Raw genomic sequence first — 18,170 nt, 5'->3', positions numbered from 1 at the left:
AACCTGCTTTTAGCTCAACTCTTCTTTCATAGTCTTTGTTTGTGGTTATTCTGTGTATTTGGATGTGCAGCTTTGCAGCAGGAGATGCAGACCAGAGCAGAGTCTTGGTCTTGGCGTGTGCTGCGCTGGCAGCAGAGAGCTCTGCTCTTCCCTGAACACCACCATGGTCCCCAGAGCATCTCCTGTGAAATGCAGTAACTCTTTGCTTATAGAATTGTATGAATTTCTGGGTAGTTCTGTCCTACTCCAAGCTGTAACTACTGTGTACAGTGCTTCTGATTCTCATTAAAAGATCTTGCATTGCAGTCCTGCTTTCTGTTATATTTTCATTTTTTCCCTTATTATTTGACTTTACTAATTATTTACTGAACGCATGGAAAAAAAGAAAAAACAAAAAAAAGGAGGCAATAGCTTTGCAAATCTGAAATTTTAAGCAGCCTGTGCTGTTTGAGGTGACTGAGAGTATGAAGAAAACCTCAGTTTCTGTCTCCTCCCACATCAGTCCCAAAACCTCACACCTGCCAGTCTTTACTCTTCTCTCCATCCATCAAAATGCTGCTTATTTCCAAAATACTTCTTTAGACATGTGAAAACTTAAAGAACTTAAATCACTACTTTCTGACTACACCCAGCCCAACCTATGCTACTTTTGAGGACCCAAAATGCACTAGGAGGCACCAAATGTCATCCTCCTTTTAACTTCCTGCAGCTCTGAAGTAGGTAACTGACACAAGAGCACAGGGGAGCTCCCATTTACCTTTTCACAATCAAGGTTCAAATATTCCCCTTTCTCTGCCAGAGATGACTTTGAGCAGTTGATGTCATGTGTGGGAGCTTTGAGCTTGGTCCTGCCCATCTCTGCCCTGGCCAAGTTGGCTTTTGAGGAGACATTCTTCAAGCATCTGCCAGTTTCCATCATCAGGAGAAACTCTTTTCCAAATGAAGATGAGAAGCAAACAGATTCCAGAAAAGTGGAGGCTTCCAGGGAAATCCTTGTCTCCTGCCTAATTAACCAGAGGGCATGTGATGAGGAGGGAGAAGAGTTGCTTAAAGTAAAAGTGACTGTCAGCTTGATGACAAGGAGATGAATGTAATGGGATGATTCCCTGGCTGGATCCATCTGAAGCCATGAGAAGGTTAAGTCTTAGAAGTGATTTCCAATCACTTTTTCCTCCCAGTCTGCAGGACTCTGCTCTCCATCCATCGAAATGCTGCTTATTTCCAAAATAAGACATGTGAAAACTTAAAGAACTTAAATCAGTACTTTCTGACTACACCCAGCCCAAGCTATGCTACTTTTGAGGATCCAAAATGCACTAGGAGGAAGGCAGCAGAATCACAGACATTGGTGCTGACCTTTTCCTGGTGGGTAAGACCATCAGGACAGGGATCACCATAGGGTTTTTGTCCTCGTTCCAGAAGTGCCAGATGGGACCAGTTCCCAGCAGAAGTGAAACTGAGATGAATTTGCAGCCCTAGAAAAGCCAAGCATCAATATGAAGAAGAACCTGAGCAATTATTCAGCAGGTTCTTCAAGAGGTTGGCAGAGGAGGCTGAAAAACAGAAATCTGAAGAAAACAAGCCCACAAATCCCTTGGTGAGCTGCCAAAAACATCCATCAAACCCTGCTTTGAAAATTCACCATTCTGGACTATAGGAACACACTGGGGAGTTCTGGGAAATTATTTTGGACAAATTATCCACTATCAAAAGCTTTTCATCTTAACTGAGCTGCATTCGTCGATTAATTTTGTTTTAGAGAAAATGGTCTCGTCTGATAAAAGAGTCTAAAAGTGCAATTCAGTGTTTCCCTCAACTGGTCATGATGTGCAAATTCAGTCTCCAAAGGTATTCGGATTTAGTTTAAAAAGTAGCTCTGGATTATGCAGGAACTTTCTTTAAAAGTTTAAGAGAACTTCTCAGTTGATGCAGGATGTCGTGGACCCTCCTATTTCAGAATAACACAAATGAAGTGGAAATGGCTTGTCTTGCAATTACTATAGTCTATTTTTTCCCTAGCTCAAAAAGTTCAACTATAAATTTTGTATATAATGCCAAAAAGCACTGGAAATATTTAAAATTATGTGAAATGTCCTCCATCATTTTCAAAAATGAGGTTGGACACAGCAACAAAAGTCATATTTTTTTTTCACACATCACAACTTCCTTGAATATAATTGGTTTTTTCAACAACAGGGATCATTTGTCTGTTTTCATCTTCACATGGCAATGCTAATACTATTGGCTTCTTGAGTCTTAAAACCTTTTGGGTCATCCTAAGTTTTAATTATCAAAATGAGATACCAGGATGGAGAAGCGAATGACAAATACTCATAAAAGAGATGCTTGAGAATAAAAATTTGAGATTTTGAATATTTTTAACACATTCAACTTTTATGCAGTCTGAGTTAAGTCAGAATTTCCTAGAGAAAAAAAAAAGTTCTGTACAATTTCTATAAAACTGATCTTAGCAGAATATTCAGAATTTTTAATTTTCAATATTATTTTTACAGCAAATCTTAGTGAAGCTGCTTTTCAACATTATCTATTCCTGGCTTCCCAAAGGAAGCAGAGCACAAAATATGAAGTTAAAACCCACCTTTTTTTTCCTCAACAGATACCTCCTTACATGACCTCCTCTGCAGTGAGCCATTCCTCATTTGCATATTAAATGATGATAATAACAGACATTCTAGAAGTGCTGTGCCTCAGAATTTATGGTATCAATGCTCTTCCAAAACAGTCATTACAGACTGACTTTAGCAACGTTTGTATTATTTAAATATTAATGGCTTGTTACTGAAAAGTTGTATAATAAACAACCCAAAGGGGAAGGGAGTCCCTGGGGCTAAGCAATGTTTCTATTTATTAAAACCAAGGTATTACAGTCATCAACCTTGCATGCTCCAGACTGACAGTCATCTCTCACTGGGGATCACCACCACAAAAAATCAGAGAGAACTGATTTCTCCTTTCCCAGCTTAGAAAAAAACCTGTGGTGGGCAACTGGTAACATTTCCCCTAATAGGATGTCTTCATCCTACTAAAGCCCATGGCAAAGCAAGGGACCTTGTAGGGCACCTCAAGACTCGTAGAGTCTCCAGCCACACTCCCCACCCATCAGGAACCTGTGGTCTCCATCCTACTGGCTTTCACTCCCTAAAACACAGCTCTCCACTACAGTCTGCATGGGAGACCAATGAGAAACCCAGATTCCTTCTGCCCTGCCAGATCCTGCAGCAATATTTGCCTCAGGATTATAGATGCATACATGGATCTCATATATATAACACTTACATAAATACACCATGTGCCATTGGTTCAAGCAGAAAAAAAAAAAAAAAAAGACTAGAAGTCTTGGACACATTTCTCAGATGCTCATTTAATTGATCCTTAGCCTGGGCCTGAACTTCTCATGGTCCATACACCAAATTATAGGCAGTAGAACCTAAAGAACCAATGGAACGCCTGTCATTAATTGCTACGGAAATGAATCAAAATGCTTGGTTGAAGCCCTAAGCACCTGGTATAATGTCTTTTTCCTCCTCACGTACTTAATATCACCCTACAATGTGCAGTATCCACCTTCCTTGTAGGGACATAACATAAAGAAACAGACTGTACCTCCCCAGCAAGGCAGGCAGTGGAGCCAGAGATGTTCTATGTATCCTCCGGTTTTGTTCCCAGTTGCCCTGTGGGTGAATTCCCAGAAACCCATTTGTCCTAGAAAGTTTCAAGATTAAAGAACCTCACAGGATGTAATCACCATGTGTTCAGAGAGGAATGTGAAAATTGTCTTAAATGTGGGGGAAAACAATTATAGCAATTGGATTGGTGATGTATTCCCAAAATTTATTTTGTGACTAACAGGCACACAAAGAACTCCACGGACTTCCACAGGTCTAGGAATCCATATAAAAGTCCTCACAACCCCACAATCCTCACATCGCTCTTCTGAGTTAACCCTCCTTCGTGAACTTGGTAAGTTCAAACCCTGTTCTCCTGCTTGGGAATGAGTCCTTTAGGTCCTTTACAGGCATTCTCTGATTCTTAGCAGTGTTAGAAGTCTTTTCTCTTGGGTGGTTTTAATCTGTATAGCCCAAAAAAAAAAAAAAAAAAAAAAAAAAAGAGTTCTACTCTGGCTCTTTAAATGTAACAGAGATTTTCTTTCATGGTGATAGTTAGCACTGAAATTTTGGCTCATGGGCAGAACTGAATATTATGCAAAGAGGAAATGGTTTTTTGAAGGAAAGATGTTGCAATAATGACCATGGCCAGGTTTCACAAGTTGCTTTAGTCTCTCTGAAACTACTGGAGCAGTTCTGATCTGCAGTGATAGAGGATATAAACCTCAGCTCTTCACTGCACAGCCGAGAAATTTTTGTATCCTTGCTAGAACTGGCACAAACAAGGGGTGTGAACTCATGGGACACATGAAAAGGAGCACTTTATATGCTAAGATTAAAACCAGACGAGGAGGCTGATTCTAATGAACTTGTCACATTGTGGATGAACGTTTCTGAGAAGTCTGGCAAATGCTGTATGGGATTCAGGGCAGATATTGGGACACCTACACTTGCCTACCCTGAGCTGCAGACTCAGGATTGATTTCAGATGCCTGGTGCTGGGAGCTTGGGCACCAAACACTCATGAGCAGAGATGTTTGGATGTATAACCAAAGGCCAGGTTGGAGTGGACCTGGTCAAGTGGGAGTTGTCCCTACCCATGCAGGGGGGTTGGAACAAGATGAACTTAGAGGTCTCTTCTAACCCGAACCATTCTATGATGACTTTTTTACTATAATGAGCTGCAAGCTGACCCTCCTGTATGCAAAGCCCAAAAATACAGAGAATTCTGTTCACTTTTAAGAGGAGCTAAAGAATAGAAACAGGGTCTCATGGCTAAATTGAGCAAGGGGGGAGCAGAGAAAGGGGCTGGTAAAATGAAAGCCAAAAATCACACCCAAAGACTGAAGGATTTACTCAACATTTCACTCCAAATTCCCCATCCTCACCGAGCTGCCACCGCTGCCGCTTCCTGCAAGCTGAACCCACCCTATATCTGCTGCTTAGTTTCAGGTTTTCCCACCTCCTTCTACCACCCCAAGATGTCCTGCTGCTCCCCCTGCTACAGCATCTGCTGCTCCCCCTGCTACAGGACCGTGTGCTACACCCGCACCTACCCCCGCCTCTACCGCACACAGTGCACCTACAGGCGCCGCTGCAACTACAGATACTGCTACCCCTCCTGCTGTAACTACAGCTGCTGCTACCCTTGCTGCTAAACCTAGGGGCAATAGCACTCCAAGAAGAACCCATCCCAACCTGTCAAGCGAAGATGAACGGCTGATCCCAAAGGCAACGTCTACAAAAGCACCAAGCCCCCGTGACGGCGACTGAGGTTACTGAGAACGAGGAGCTTGGAAGCTCTCTAAATAATTAATTCATTTTCATTTTTTTTCTCCTCTCTGTCTGCTTCTTCCTGTCTCACCCAACGATGACTTCTCTCCTGATATTCTCCTGCATTCAAACCCTTTTAAAACTCATCAGCAAAAGGAACTACGAGCTGCAGTTCATTTGAAGCTTCTTATGGTTGCTGTGTGGTGTTGAAGGACTTCTGCAAAATTAGCTTCCATGTCATCTGCATTTTCAATAACTACTCCCAGTAAGGAACTGCAGTACTGTGTAATAGAGAAGTATTACACTGTCTCTCCTTTGATCTGGATTTACAAGCCCCTGAAGGATGAACAACTCAGCTTCAACAAGAAGGAATGTTCTGGATAGCAGAGTGCAGTGACTCATCTTCTGTAGCTCTTCCCAGTATCCCAAAACTATAATCTTTCTGTATCTGTGCCAACTCCTTTTCTTATTGCATTAAAAAATTCTCCATAAAAAAAAAAAAAAAAAAAAAAGGATTGTTTTTTTTTCACTCATTTTCTTTCCTCTTGCTTTGATTTACATAGTTATATTGAGAGTGATGGTATCCTGAAAGGATTTTCTGTCTCTGGTGTTAGTAAACCATTTCAGACCCCTAGTAAACCTGTTCTTTTCTTCCCTTCTACCTGTCAGAAATTGGAGAAATTACACAATTTCTCCTTTTTCTTAACTGGAACTATTACCAGTTTTAAATTAACATATTTTAGCATGATAGGGCTGTAATAGTCTTTATTATAATGGGTTTAAAGGGAAAAGAATTAATCCCAGTCCTCTAGAGAGAGTATATAAAAACATTCAAGTGAGCAGAATATTGGCCTATTCTTCAAAACCTGTTTACAGTTGGGCAGATGTTCTGTCACCTGATGACTCCTTCCCACCTGAGAAGCGAAACTGAGGAAAAAAATTTTTGAGCTGAAATTAAAACAGATTTAATAAAACAATAATAAAAGAACTACTCCTAGCCTCTTCATTGAAGAAGAGCCTCACCCCAAAAAACTTCCTAATTTATACGACAAATTATGTTTATGGTACAGAATACTTCTTTTGGCCAGCCTAAGTCAGATACTCTGGATTTTTCTCCACCTGGCAAGATCAAAACTGCTCAAGACTTAATTACTCTTGAAACCTATGTACCATGGTTGGCCACCAAGTGAAACCAAGTATCTTGTCAACTTTGTTCTTACAGGATGAGATGCTGTAGTCTTCGAAAAAATTGCAGGCTCCCTAAACAGAAAATTGAGTATTTAATTCTATACCAGGAAACTGGAACAAAACCAAACTCAGAAGTTCCTCTACCAGTCACAATTTCCTTTCAAATTCCAATTCAGTAAAAAAATGTCCCTGAACTGACAAAAGCAACACATTGTCTTGCCTCAGAGCTACTGGTCAATTCATATCCACAAATCATTTACACTGCAAGGACAAATTCCTCCCCGTACTCCACCAGGAAATGTCTAGAATTTCAACCATGAGATTTCCAGGCCCTGGAAAGCTTCCAACCTAGGTTGTTGAATGATTCTGTAATAATACATAAAACACTATTTTCTTTCAAATTAAGAAACTGATGACTCCCAACATTTGCAATTCGCTATGACCTCCTCAGTATCAACCAGTGATGGATCATGTCCTAATCACATAACATTAGCCCAATAGCAGCACCGAAGTATTTTAAATAAACCATTTAGCTGTAATACACCAAGCAAAAGCCCAGAGTTGTAGAATCATGCATAACTAGAGACAGAACTGAAGTTTCTTGTATCTAAAGAGTTCATGTTTCTCAGCCTGAGGAGAGCAAGTCCCTACAAGCAACTCCCTTAATACACAAGGTAATAAATTTTTCACCTAGTTGGTGTGATAATGTTGGTTTCAGGATATGCAAGTGAAAAATAAAACCAGAAATACAGTATTAATGCAGAGTAATTTTTAATAGGAAAGTCAGATACACATTTAAAGACGCACAGAACAGAAAATCTACATTCCCAAAGATACCCTACACCCTACCCATACCATCCATTCCAAGTAAATATTTTGTGCCAAACACAAAAGCCGGTTTACAAAGAACTGTGGTATCAAGGAGAAGCAAGCTTTACATCAAGAGAAGAGTCTGGGTGGCAAAAGAGCCAGGAGACATGGAGCAGAAGAAAAACACAACGTCACCAAGACTTCAACAGCAGCACAGAGCACTCGGAGCCTCTGTGGCTGCTGTCACCAGGGCTCTGCAGAGCAGGGACCACTGCTGTCACGCTTCGCTGTCAATCCCTGCTTGCCAGACCTGGGCTCATCTTCATCTCAGGGAAGTTCTCGGTGGGTTTAGAAGGAGTAGCAGTTCCCGTAGCCGAACCTTTGGCCAAATCGCGAACCGCAGGGGTAGCGGCCGGAGTAGGAGCCTGGGTAGCCATAGCAGTCTCCAGAGCCATAGAAGCCCCTATAGCCACCATTCTGACCCCCAGAGCCATAGCAGTCCCCAGAGCCACAACTGCCTCTGTAACCATATTGACTACCATAACCATACCGCTCCCCAGATCCACATTGGCCGTGATAGCCATAGAGACTCCCATAGCCCCGGTAGCCACAGGGGACCCCACAGTCGTAGCCCCGGTAGCCATGGTAGCTCCCATAATTGCAGGGAGAGTAGCAGTCATCATCGCAATTGTGGTAGAAAATCATCTTTCTGCAATGGAGGCAAACCTGAAATGCAGAGGCAGAGAGAAAAGCAAAAGAAATAAATTCTTCCAGTGGCAATAATAGTCTCAGAGCCCAAGTATTTCTTCATTGACCCCATGAGACAATAGGCATAAATTATGAGCAAATTGTTCAGCTCTTTGTTACATCCTATTTCTGTTCTTTTCCCATTTACCAGCCAGTTTTAAGCCATTTTATTTCTTTTCTCACTCACAGGGATTATTGATAACACTACAGAATACACCTCTTACAGCCCAAAAGGGCTTTGTCAGGATTTTGCTTACAGAAGACTGTTAGGAGACAACAACCCCAGATTTCATTTAGCACAGCAAGTTTGCATAGAGATCTACATTCCCAAATCCTTCAAGAAAACTTAAAGCATCCAATGTTTTCCATGATAACACATTTCAGCTTTGGGATTCATTTCTCTAAGCCCCATTTCAGTAATTTACACCAATTTTGATCAGCAGCTGGAAATGCTGACAACACATGCAAGGAACTACAGAGCACTGGCACACATGAGATCATTTGCTCTCCAGCCAAACAGACCTGAAGAGTCCCCCTTAAAATAAAATAAAAGATTTATGGAAGAACCCCCAAAGGGACCACAGTAGGGAAACCCTCTCTAAGTCTGCTGGAGGCAGCTCTGCAGACCTGATAACCAGTGATATTTATACATCTCTAAAATTATATAAAAATATAAATGTCCTTGCATATGTTCTGAAGCCAGGTATCAACAGGACCAGGAACGTTTCAGCCCCAGCTTTAAAAATTGAACCCACCAGTTCCTGCACAGGCACAAGGTACAGAGAAATCTGAGACCTCAACCCTAAAATAAATTGTTCACCCCTAATTTCTAAGCCTTATGAAGAGACTAAGTGGAGAAAAGGCTTACCAAGTTCACCAGATGGAGGAAGGCAAGAGAGCTGATGAGGAGCCTAGAGCTCTCTGCCCTTTATATACTGTTTCTTTGCCTGCCTGGCTTATCTAGGACGCCCTAAGTATTCAAAAGATTTGTAGCCTTATTGGCTGGAAAACAAATTTGCAAGTACACGTCATATCTTATATTAATATAATTTTCTTCATTGTTTGGGATTATTAGTGTGTTCCCAACCTCCCATATGTCACATATATTACAGGTTTCTTTCATCTTAGCATCCTCTGGGCCAACTGCATTCCTGATAGCATTTTATTGTCTTCACTGTCAAAACTGAAGTTTATTTTTATATAATGGAAAAGCATTTATGAGTTTCCAAAGCCATTGGGTTTTTAGTACAATTTTAGTAAAAAATGGTGAAAACTTCCCTCATGCTAGAAACTATCTGTTCTTCACCAGAAACTGATTCACTGTGGCACATTCTTCCTGTTCAAAATAAATTAAAAAATAGAGTTGGGTATTTTATATTAAACTACACAGCAGCTTCAGGAAGCAGGACCAACACAAACTACAGATAAACCTTAATTCCCTCAAAGTGTCCATGGGGAATAAAAGTCATGCTGTTGCATGAACAGAAGGAATGTTTTCAGCAGAAATATGACTACAACATTGTTTGCAGGTTAGTTCACTAGAGGGCTTGACCGTGAGTTCAGCAGAGCAAAGTCGTGAACACAAGCATGAACTTGGTCTGGAAAATAATTATAATTTATTTTGTGAGATGTACTAAACACTCCTTTTCAAGGAAATATATTAATATTTTTCTTCGCAAAGAATCAACCACTTTTATCAAATAAGGTAAAACAGTGGGGAATGATAGAGCTCACTACAGAACTCCTTGTATGACCTTCACCTAATTTCTGGTATTAATTTGAATATAAAATAAGGGTCATAATGAGCAAGCAGGATGTTGAGGCTTCCTCAGAATTTTGAATACCAAAGCACTTTGTAAGCAGTCATTAATGTTTTCAATTTGCAAAGTGTTGCAGTATTTAAATATTAATAGTTTGTCACCAAAAGACACCCCCAGACTTAATAATAAGGGTCAGAAGCCTCATTAAGGTCTTATGTTTCTAAATCCTAATAATCTTAATTGTTGCATATTTTATGAAAGTCAAAAAATATTTTTTTAAAATTCTGAAAAAAGAAGAAATATTTGGAAGCATTCAAAAAGCAGATGGAAAATGTCTTCGAAATTGTCGTAGAACCTGAGACAAAAGAAAAAAACAAACCAAGCTGCTGGCAAGAGATCCTCCTCAGTATCACCAAGCATGCACATGTAGATCATGATGACACTAACGAGGCGCCACAAGGTTTCAGCAAACCAAAGACAAGGTCTCCCCTTCTCTCCCCTGAACATTGCACCAGAGATGCAGAAGCCACGCAAATGATGTCTCTCCAAGCAGACTCTGCAACCAGTAATGGTCTCACCATGTCCCATGATCATTCCTATCCATCCAACTACCAAGAATTCCATGTCATTTTACTGGAAATGTGCTGAGCGCATTTCTTCTTGTTTTAAGATGAAAGAAATTCTGCAGGTGTGACGTGTGACATAACATCAAACCTGGAACATTTGAAAATCACTGACTCCAATTACACCAATTGAAGGAATAATGCACGCGACAAGATACGTTGTATAACCAACACCTGAGTTTTGGAAGGTATATATACGGACCTAAAACTCTGAGGCTTTATTCACTTCTCTCAAGCTACTCCTCTCTCAGAGAACAAGGTAAGTCAACCCTGTCTCTGCTGTGTCTGAGATACGTATATTTGTGTCTGTTTCCCTCTCTATTTTTGTGTGCATGGGCATAAATTCTTTAAGAAATTTTGTAGCATTTTGGAGCTAAGCCTAACACGGAGGAATCCCTTCACTGAAATTGTTTTTGCTCTTTCTGTACTCTTTTAATAGTTTTGAAGCCTTGAAAAATTGCAGTTTATTGACACAATTTTGAAGTTATCTCCTACTCCACATTCTTTTCAACAGCCAATAGGAATTCCGATCTTTAGATGAAAACTTTGGGACATTTACAACTTTAAGACATCCTGGAAGGAAAGTCCTCCATTTCATTCCATTCTTTGAGTTTCTATCACATTGAGTGGCATGTAGAACAACAGGAGATATGGGGATTCAGGTCTTAGGCTGTTGGTCTCATTTGAACTGGAGTATTTTTCATTAATATATTCAAATTTAACGTCTGAGGTGACAAAGTTCAGCCCTCCATTGGTAAGAACCGTATTTTCAAAGTGTAGTCAGCCGTTTTCCAAAATTGAGGGGGAAAATATAGAAAAGTTTAACAGTATTCAGAACAGAAAAATAAATGAGATGGTTAAGAAGATGCCAGAGCCCTGCAGGAGGGAGAGGGTGGCATTTCCTCAGGTCCATCCAAGTTTTGAGTCTTTCCTCCTGCCATCAACAGCCCATCAACTCATCTCCTTTCTGGGTGTGTGTTTCAGGTTCACCTGCATCAACCAACCATGACTTTGTACAGAGACCTCTGCGATGATGGACTGTACTCATTCTTTGGCTACGAGGACATCTATGGTTTTGGGGGCCTGAATGGCTGCCGATTTGGGAGCCCGCAGACCTATTACCAGGACCTGTACCACTATGGGGGCCCATATGGCTATCGAAGCTTTGGGAACCTGTATAGGAACAGAGGCTTTAGTGGCTATGGGGGCTTCTATGGGCAAGGGGACTTGTATGGCCTTGGGTACAACTACCCCTTCTGTTCACGTTTTGCCAACAAATACATCTTTTGAAACTGAAATAGCAACCAAGAAATAGAATGCAGGACATGGATTTATGGCTAAGTTTATGGTGCTGAGAAATGCCAAACACCCACACATCTGGCTGAGTGCAGTAGGACACGTGGGTGCCAGGCTGTATATGATTACCCCATCTCTAATATCTCCTCTTTCTTCAACTCTGAGTCTAAAGGGCAACTTGAAATACAGCAAGTACTGAGGCAACTTTACAGGATGTTGGTGGAGTAAAGCAAGACTTCTAGGTGTGAGTTTTAAGTTAATTTAAGCAAGACTTCTAGGTGTGAGTTTTAAGTTAATTTAAAGGGGCTTCTGCCACCACGACCATGAACAAATCCACTTTGCTTAGCTCTAACCTTCGAAGATGACATCTAGTAGAGAAGCTCCTGTTGGATATCCATGCTGCACCTTATCAGGCAGTGAACATGATTTACAAGAAACTCTGCAAGCAAGAATCATATCTGAACTGTCAAACTCCACCGTGTCCACAAAGAGAGAGCATCATCCAGCACTGGAAACACTCTGCTTGCTTAAGACCCTTTTGTAGAACTTCGAAGTTATTCTTTCTGTTCCTCATTTTCATTAAAATCATTCTGCTCAATAGTAACAGGTGTTCAGTCTCCTCCTTTTGCCTGTGCTCATGCACCACTATTAACCAACTCTAAAATAAGACATGAGGTCTAGACTCCAGATGTTAGAGGATATCACTACATCTCCATCTGAAATGCTCCAGCCCCAACTCATTTCCCAGAGTAGGAAAGAGTTCTACCTTATTTTAGTTAACTTATGACCCTGAGTTTACACAAATATTTCTCCAATAAAAGGGCATTACCTGGCTGTATTACCAAAGAGACACACTCCTGGAGCAAGCTGGGGCTTGTACTTGAAAAATAACTTTCAAACAGCAAGAGATTTAGTGGAAGCCTCATGGTCTGCCACTCAAGGTTAAAGATACCTAAGAGAAAAGACCAAAGGCAATCGAACCATGACCATTTGCTGGAGAGATCATCTCCTTTGCAAACTGAACAGCCAGGTTCTTCAGGGAAGTCGTGTTAGCCTCTACCACATCACCTTAGGAGATTGAGTAGTCTTGATTTAGATTTATAATGTTAAAGATTATAATACAGCATGGAACAAGGTGGTTGAACAGGCATAGCCTGGACAAAACAGCAGGGATCCCACGCAAGCCCAGTTATACATCAAAGACAGCACCAGGAGACAAAAGTCTTCTTACTAAAATAACTCGGAGGGGGCACCTCTGGGCTGATTTTCAGCAGATGGCTACCCATTCCCTTCTTGTAGTGGTCACCTGCACAAGCCTTTCTGCATTCTTCAACTGACAGAGCAAAGTGGAGGAAAGGGTCAAGATAATAACTAGACTGGAGAAGAACTTCCCTAGCAAGAAAACCAACAATAGTTAGCAGAATAGTCCCTGAGCTGTAAATTCTATTCCTTCAAGTCTAAAGCCCACTTCTTAAAATTCATCATTTCTTTCACTTAAACCATTTGACCTTATTTTAGACCAGAAGATGAGGCCAACAGGTCCATTTCCTTATCTAGGAAGAAGCAACCACAGCCAAGATATGAGCCTGGTCTCCTGCCTCATTGCTTGGAGATCACTTCTTTGTGTCCTACTTTGAGCAACACAAAGCCAGATCAAGATGTCCCAGGAAGAGGGAAAGGGCAGGAACCTCCACCCTTGCCTCCATTTACTGCATGTCAGCAGTAAATCAGTACAGCAGAGCTATTAAGACACCTTCTGTAATCCTTCTGTTGACTGCTGTCAGCAATATGGGCTGGGTTCCCATTAAGAAATGGTCAAGTGTCCCACCAAAACAAACTCAGCTGATCTCCCTGGGATGCCCTCCTGCACCATCAGCTTTTTCAGCCTGCAAAAGGGCTTCCATGGAGCTGTGAAGGGATAGAGAGAATAAAACACATAGCCAAAAGAGTTAAGTGAAATTCTCAGTCTGGGCAGAGCTCTTTGGCCCCTGCCCAGCTTTGCCAATGCAGCAGCATTTGTGGTGTTCCTTCCCTTTGCCACATACCCCCCAAAGTCCATCACCAGAGGCACTGCCACGTCCAACAGTGGGTGCAATCACCCAATCACCACCCCATGCCTGGGGAACACAACCCACAGGTTGCAGTTACCTGCCAGGCCTCCCAGACCCATCACCCAGGCCCACTGCAGTCCCTCAGAGCCACCCGGGCATCATCCCCCTTCCTTTTTTGCTTTGAAGATGCCCTGGCTCTAATTGCAGCTCCAGCTCCACGGGTGCCCCAATGCACCTCGCTGCTGAGCTAAGCAACCTCAGCCCTCCATCCCTACTCCAGGGATGTGGGATCCAGCCATAATGTCCTGCTCTTCATGCAGACACTGGAGCCCAACCACCACATCAGGAGGGATTTCAGTTTCTCACCCCAGGTGCTCCTACCACAGGCCTCTCAGCTTTTAATTACCAAACACGAACTAAACCATTTTATTACCTGCTCATTCAAGAACATTAGGTAGGATGATCCAAGCAGTTCAAAATCACAGCAGAACTGGGGTCCAGATCATTCCCTACCCCTCAAGCATCAGTCAATAGCCCTGATGCTTATTTCCTATGGATCCACGTTAATATCTTGGGAAGATCCAAGTTTCTCCCAATTAAGAGGCATATAAAGAGCATTTTTCCTTTTTTTTTTTTTTTTTTTTTTTTTTTGTAGGGTTTTATGACCTAAGGCTTATGAAAAGTTGGATGATTAGAGGAACTTTGTGCCTGCCTGAGATATCATCATAACAGATGACAGATGGCTCATTTAGCTAACAGAAAACCAACTCCTGTAATTTCATTTCAACTTCTGAATACCAGTCTGAAATAGGCTGTATTTATACTATGCATGGGGGAAATTATCTATTTAAATGCACCTTGTGAGCAGCTCCCAGGAGGCATGCTGTAGATCATGCCACCAGCACAAAGATTCACTACAAGAGCAGGAATCTAATCTTTAAAAATCACTTATCCCAAATGAGAAAATGGGCCCCCCACCTACTACACAAACTGGGCTACACCGTGTTTCAAACCATTTATTGAAAAAAGTGCAATATTGCAAAAAAACTTTAAGAAAGGGAAAGGAAAAAAAAAAAAGGTATAGGAAAAAAGGTGCCTTACTGGAAGCCACAAATGAAATAAAAAGTATTTCAAAATTCACTATATTTAGACAATTATTCTTACCCTATAATGCAATAATGGATCTAAAAGATACTAACAAATGCTTCTACTATCTTAAAAAGACATTGATAGCTCCTTAGTACCTGTAAACTTTAGTCTTCCAAAAGCCCAAGAGAATTTAATGGGTAGTTTTTATATCACAATGATTAAAAGGTATGTTATAAATAGCTCCACAGAAATCCATTGTCAAAATCTCCCCATTTTCCTGACCCTTGGTGTTTGTGGTAACTGCAAGTCTCAGCTTATTACATGGAAAGTTGAACACGAGAGGCATCATTAATAAACTCCAATTCCTTGGCAAACTCTCCATTAGCATAACAATAAAGAGCTTTCATCTGGTTTTTGAGGTTTTGGGGGATTTCTCTCTTGCGGGGAAGGATTTGTGTGGCCGGTGAGAATCTGGTTTAATCACCTCATCTAAAGCTCACCACCAGCCAGTTACTCACTCTTACAATTCCTGGTCATCCTTGGTTTCCTTACACATCAGAGTTACAATTCTCCAAAGAGTGACTCCTTTGAAATAATCCAGCATTCTGATGTCACCTTGCAACATTGAATTATACTCTTTCTGCAACACTCATGTGTCACACAACATTTCAAACACATGCAGCAGCATGGAAAGTTTGGAAAATGTTTATTACCAAATATATTCCCCAGACAAGTCAAAATTGCATGGATGAACAGCACTGTTTTCACATACAAGGGTTACATTGCTGAAAAATGTCAAGCCTACCATTAAAGCCAGAAATCTAATTTTTTAACTCAAAAATAGCTGCTCTTGGCTTTGGATTCTTCTTAGCAAGACCAGCTCTCCATGCACCTCTAATGTGTAGGATCACTGGGAGGCTGAGCCTGAGGACACCAAGTAACACACAGCGTGCCAGAAAATTGAAGAAATTCCAATATTAAGGAAAGAGCTGAGCAAGACCAGGAACATCAAAAGCAAAGATATTGGCAGCAGTTCCATGAAAGGAAAGCTACAGCCTAGAGATTGCTTAAATTTGCCTAGAGCTGCCAAATCTCTCCAGAATTCCCTTGTCCTGAAGCACACAAATAGGATCAGTTTGGTGCAGAGAGGACAAAGGGACATGGGTTAAGAGAAGCAGAGGGGAACGTACACACTTAGAGGCCAAAACCATGTTGCAATGGGATGTTTAATGAGAAGGAAGCAGCTTGTACAGACGCAGGATTATACAGCACAGCTTAAAAATTGCCCGCAGCCTGGGGTTTGATGCAAGATGATTCATATAATAAGTGGTGTTGTTTCCCTGTTGCAGCACCATGTTGATACTCAGCCCTGATCATAGCAAGATGCACACAGCACAGAAGCAGAGGCTGGGTCACTCCACAACCCTTTTTTCAACACTTCTACATAAAGAGCCTGGAAAAGGATCTAAGATGCATGGTTTACCAGGTTTCTTGACATTGCCACAACGATACATACAAGCCCCTAAAGAAGTGGCAGAGCATCAAGAGCAGAGCACTCAGAAAGATAGAAAGCTATTAGAAAAAGAAAATCAGGGAGGGTTATCTGAGAAGGATGTAAATGGACTTTTTGGAAGATCTAAGCATCTTAGAGATGCATTTAATGGTAGTCCCAAACGTTGTGCCCTGGAGCTCAGCTGCTTTTCATCTCCTGGACATTCTTCTTTCTGCAGCAACACTCCCAAGGTTTAGCAGGGTCTGCAGCTTCCAGTTGGGTACCCCCGTTGCCATCTGGCACCACCAAAAACATTTGAGCTCCCAGGAGCAAGGGCACCACTAAAGCCACTTCCAACTTCAGGGGCTCCTGCAGATCCCACGACGCTCTGCTGGGGAAAGGTGCTGAGGATGGGCCCAGGGAAGGTCACAACCACTGGGGGAGGGTAGATCACCACCTTGGAGTCAGGACACTGTCGAACACAGGGCTCGTTGCAGCTCTCAGCAACGGGCTGGGGCACAGCCACCCCACACAAAGAGGCTCTGCCATCAGGGCTTAAAGACTGCACCATTTTTCAGGGATGGTTATTCTGAAGTGCAAGGAAATAGGATAAAAATAAGGCACAAATTCGTGTAAGTTTCACAATCAAAGTTATAATAAAAGACTAGGCTAAAGGGAAAGGTAGAATTTTCATAGTTCAGTTCCTAGGAGTCACCTACAAGTTTTCTAGTGAACACAGTAACATCTGGAAATGAGTTTTCATGAAAAATTAATTGGAGCTTCATCATCCAGATCTGCATACAGCAAAGCCAATAGCAGAAGATTCACAAAGGTATTCATTTACATCAGGAAAACTTCAGGTAGTAGAACATTTGCACAGGCTTCACCCTGACTTAAAAATACAAAGGCTTTGTTAGAAAGATGAATTCAGGTGGAACTTACCTACTGCACAAGAGAAATAAGAGAAATGATTCTCCAAGATCTGATGTGGAGCACTTTTATACTCACCCTTAGACTGCCTAAAGCATGAATCACTCACTTCCATGACATCCTAATCAATTACTAAACCCAATTCTTTCAAGACTTAACTCAGTTAATGAATGTCAATTGTTTTATATAAATCACACTTTGTAATTATTAGCTCGTCCTGTCTGACCGGTACTTTACTGCCCTTCCAGTCTCTGCTATTTCAAAACTTTATTTAGAGGGGATACTTTGCCTCTGCAAGTTGGAGAAAGACAAAATGTTTACTTTATTTCCTCCATGAATGGACTTGTTCCTGGGCAGCTGCTAAAAAGCCTTTTACTTGAAAGAAAATGTATTTGACTCAACCCAAGAAGAGTTGCAGAAGTGAGGGATAACTTGTGTTCTTGGCCCAGGGGTAGCCAGGTTTGTGGTTTTGTGATGAAATTAGGTGAATACATAGTCCAGGCAAAGCTCTGGGACACTGCAAAAATCCTGAATTTTATAGTTAAAATAAGGCAGTGCTGTTCATCCAATTAGACACCAAGAGGTTTCTTTACAGATGCAGACTTTAACAATTTAAAACAAACAAAAAAATTATATAAAATATGACCTTGCCTTTTCTCCTAAAGTGTCCCATAGAGTGAAGCTGGAAGTCATGACCTCTTTAAAGGAATGGCAAAAAGACAATAAAAAGAGCGTGGCTTAGGCAAGACCTCATCAGGTGTTTTTTCCAGTGAGTCGCTTCTTCA

The 18,170-nt window shown here is 41.4% G+C and overlaps 1 protein-coding gene across 1 annotated transcript; it reads right to left on the bottom strand.

The window, feature by feature from the left end:
* Positions 1–16,708: 16,708 nt before the first annotated feature.
* Positions 16,709–17,026, bottom strand: LOC115599650 (claw keratin-like). The gene has a single exon (XM_030465046.1). The coding sequence runs from the start codon at positions 17,024–17,026 to the stop codon at positions 16,709–16,711; it is 318 nt and encodes a 105-aa protein (XP_030320906.1).
* Between the last annotated feature and the right edge of the window lie 1,144 nt (positions 17,027–18,170).

Source organism: Calypte anna, chromosome 25, assembly GCF_003957555.1.
Source record: "Calypte anna isolate BGI_N300 chromosome 25, bCalAnn1_v1.p, whole genome shotgun sequence".
Lineage (NCBI taxonomy): Eukaryota > Metazoa > Chordata > Aves > Apodiformes > Trochilidae > Calypte > Calypte anna.
Note: the sequence above shows the minus strand (reverse complement) of the source record. Positions and strands in the feature narration are given on the sequence as shown.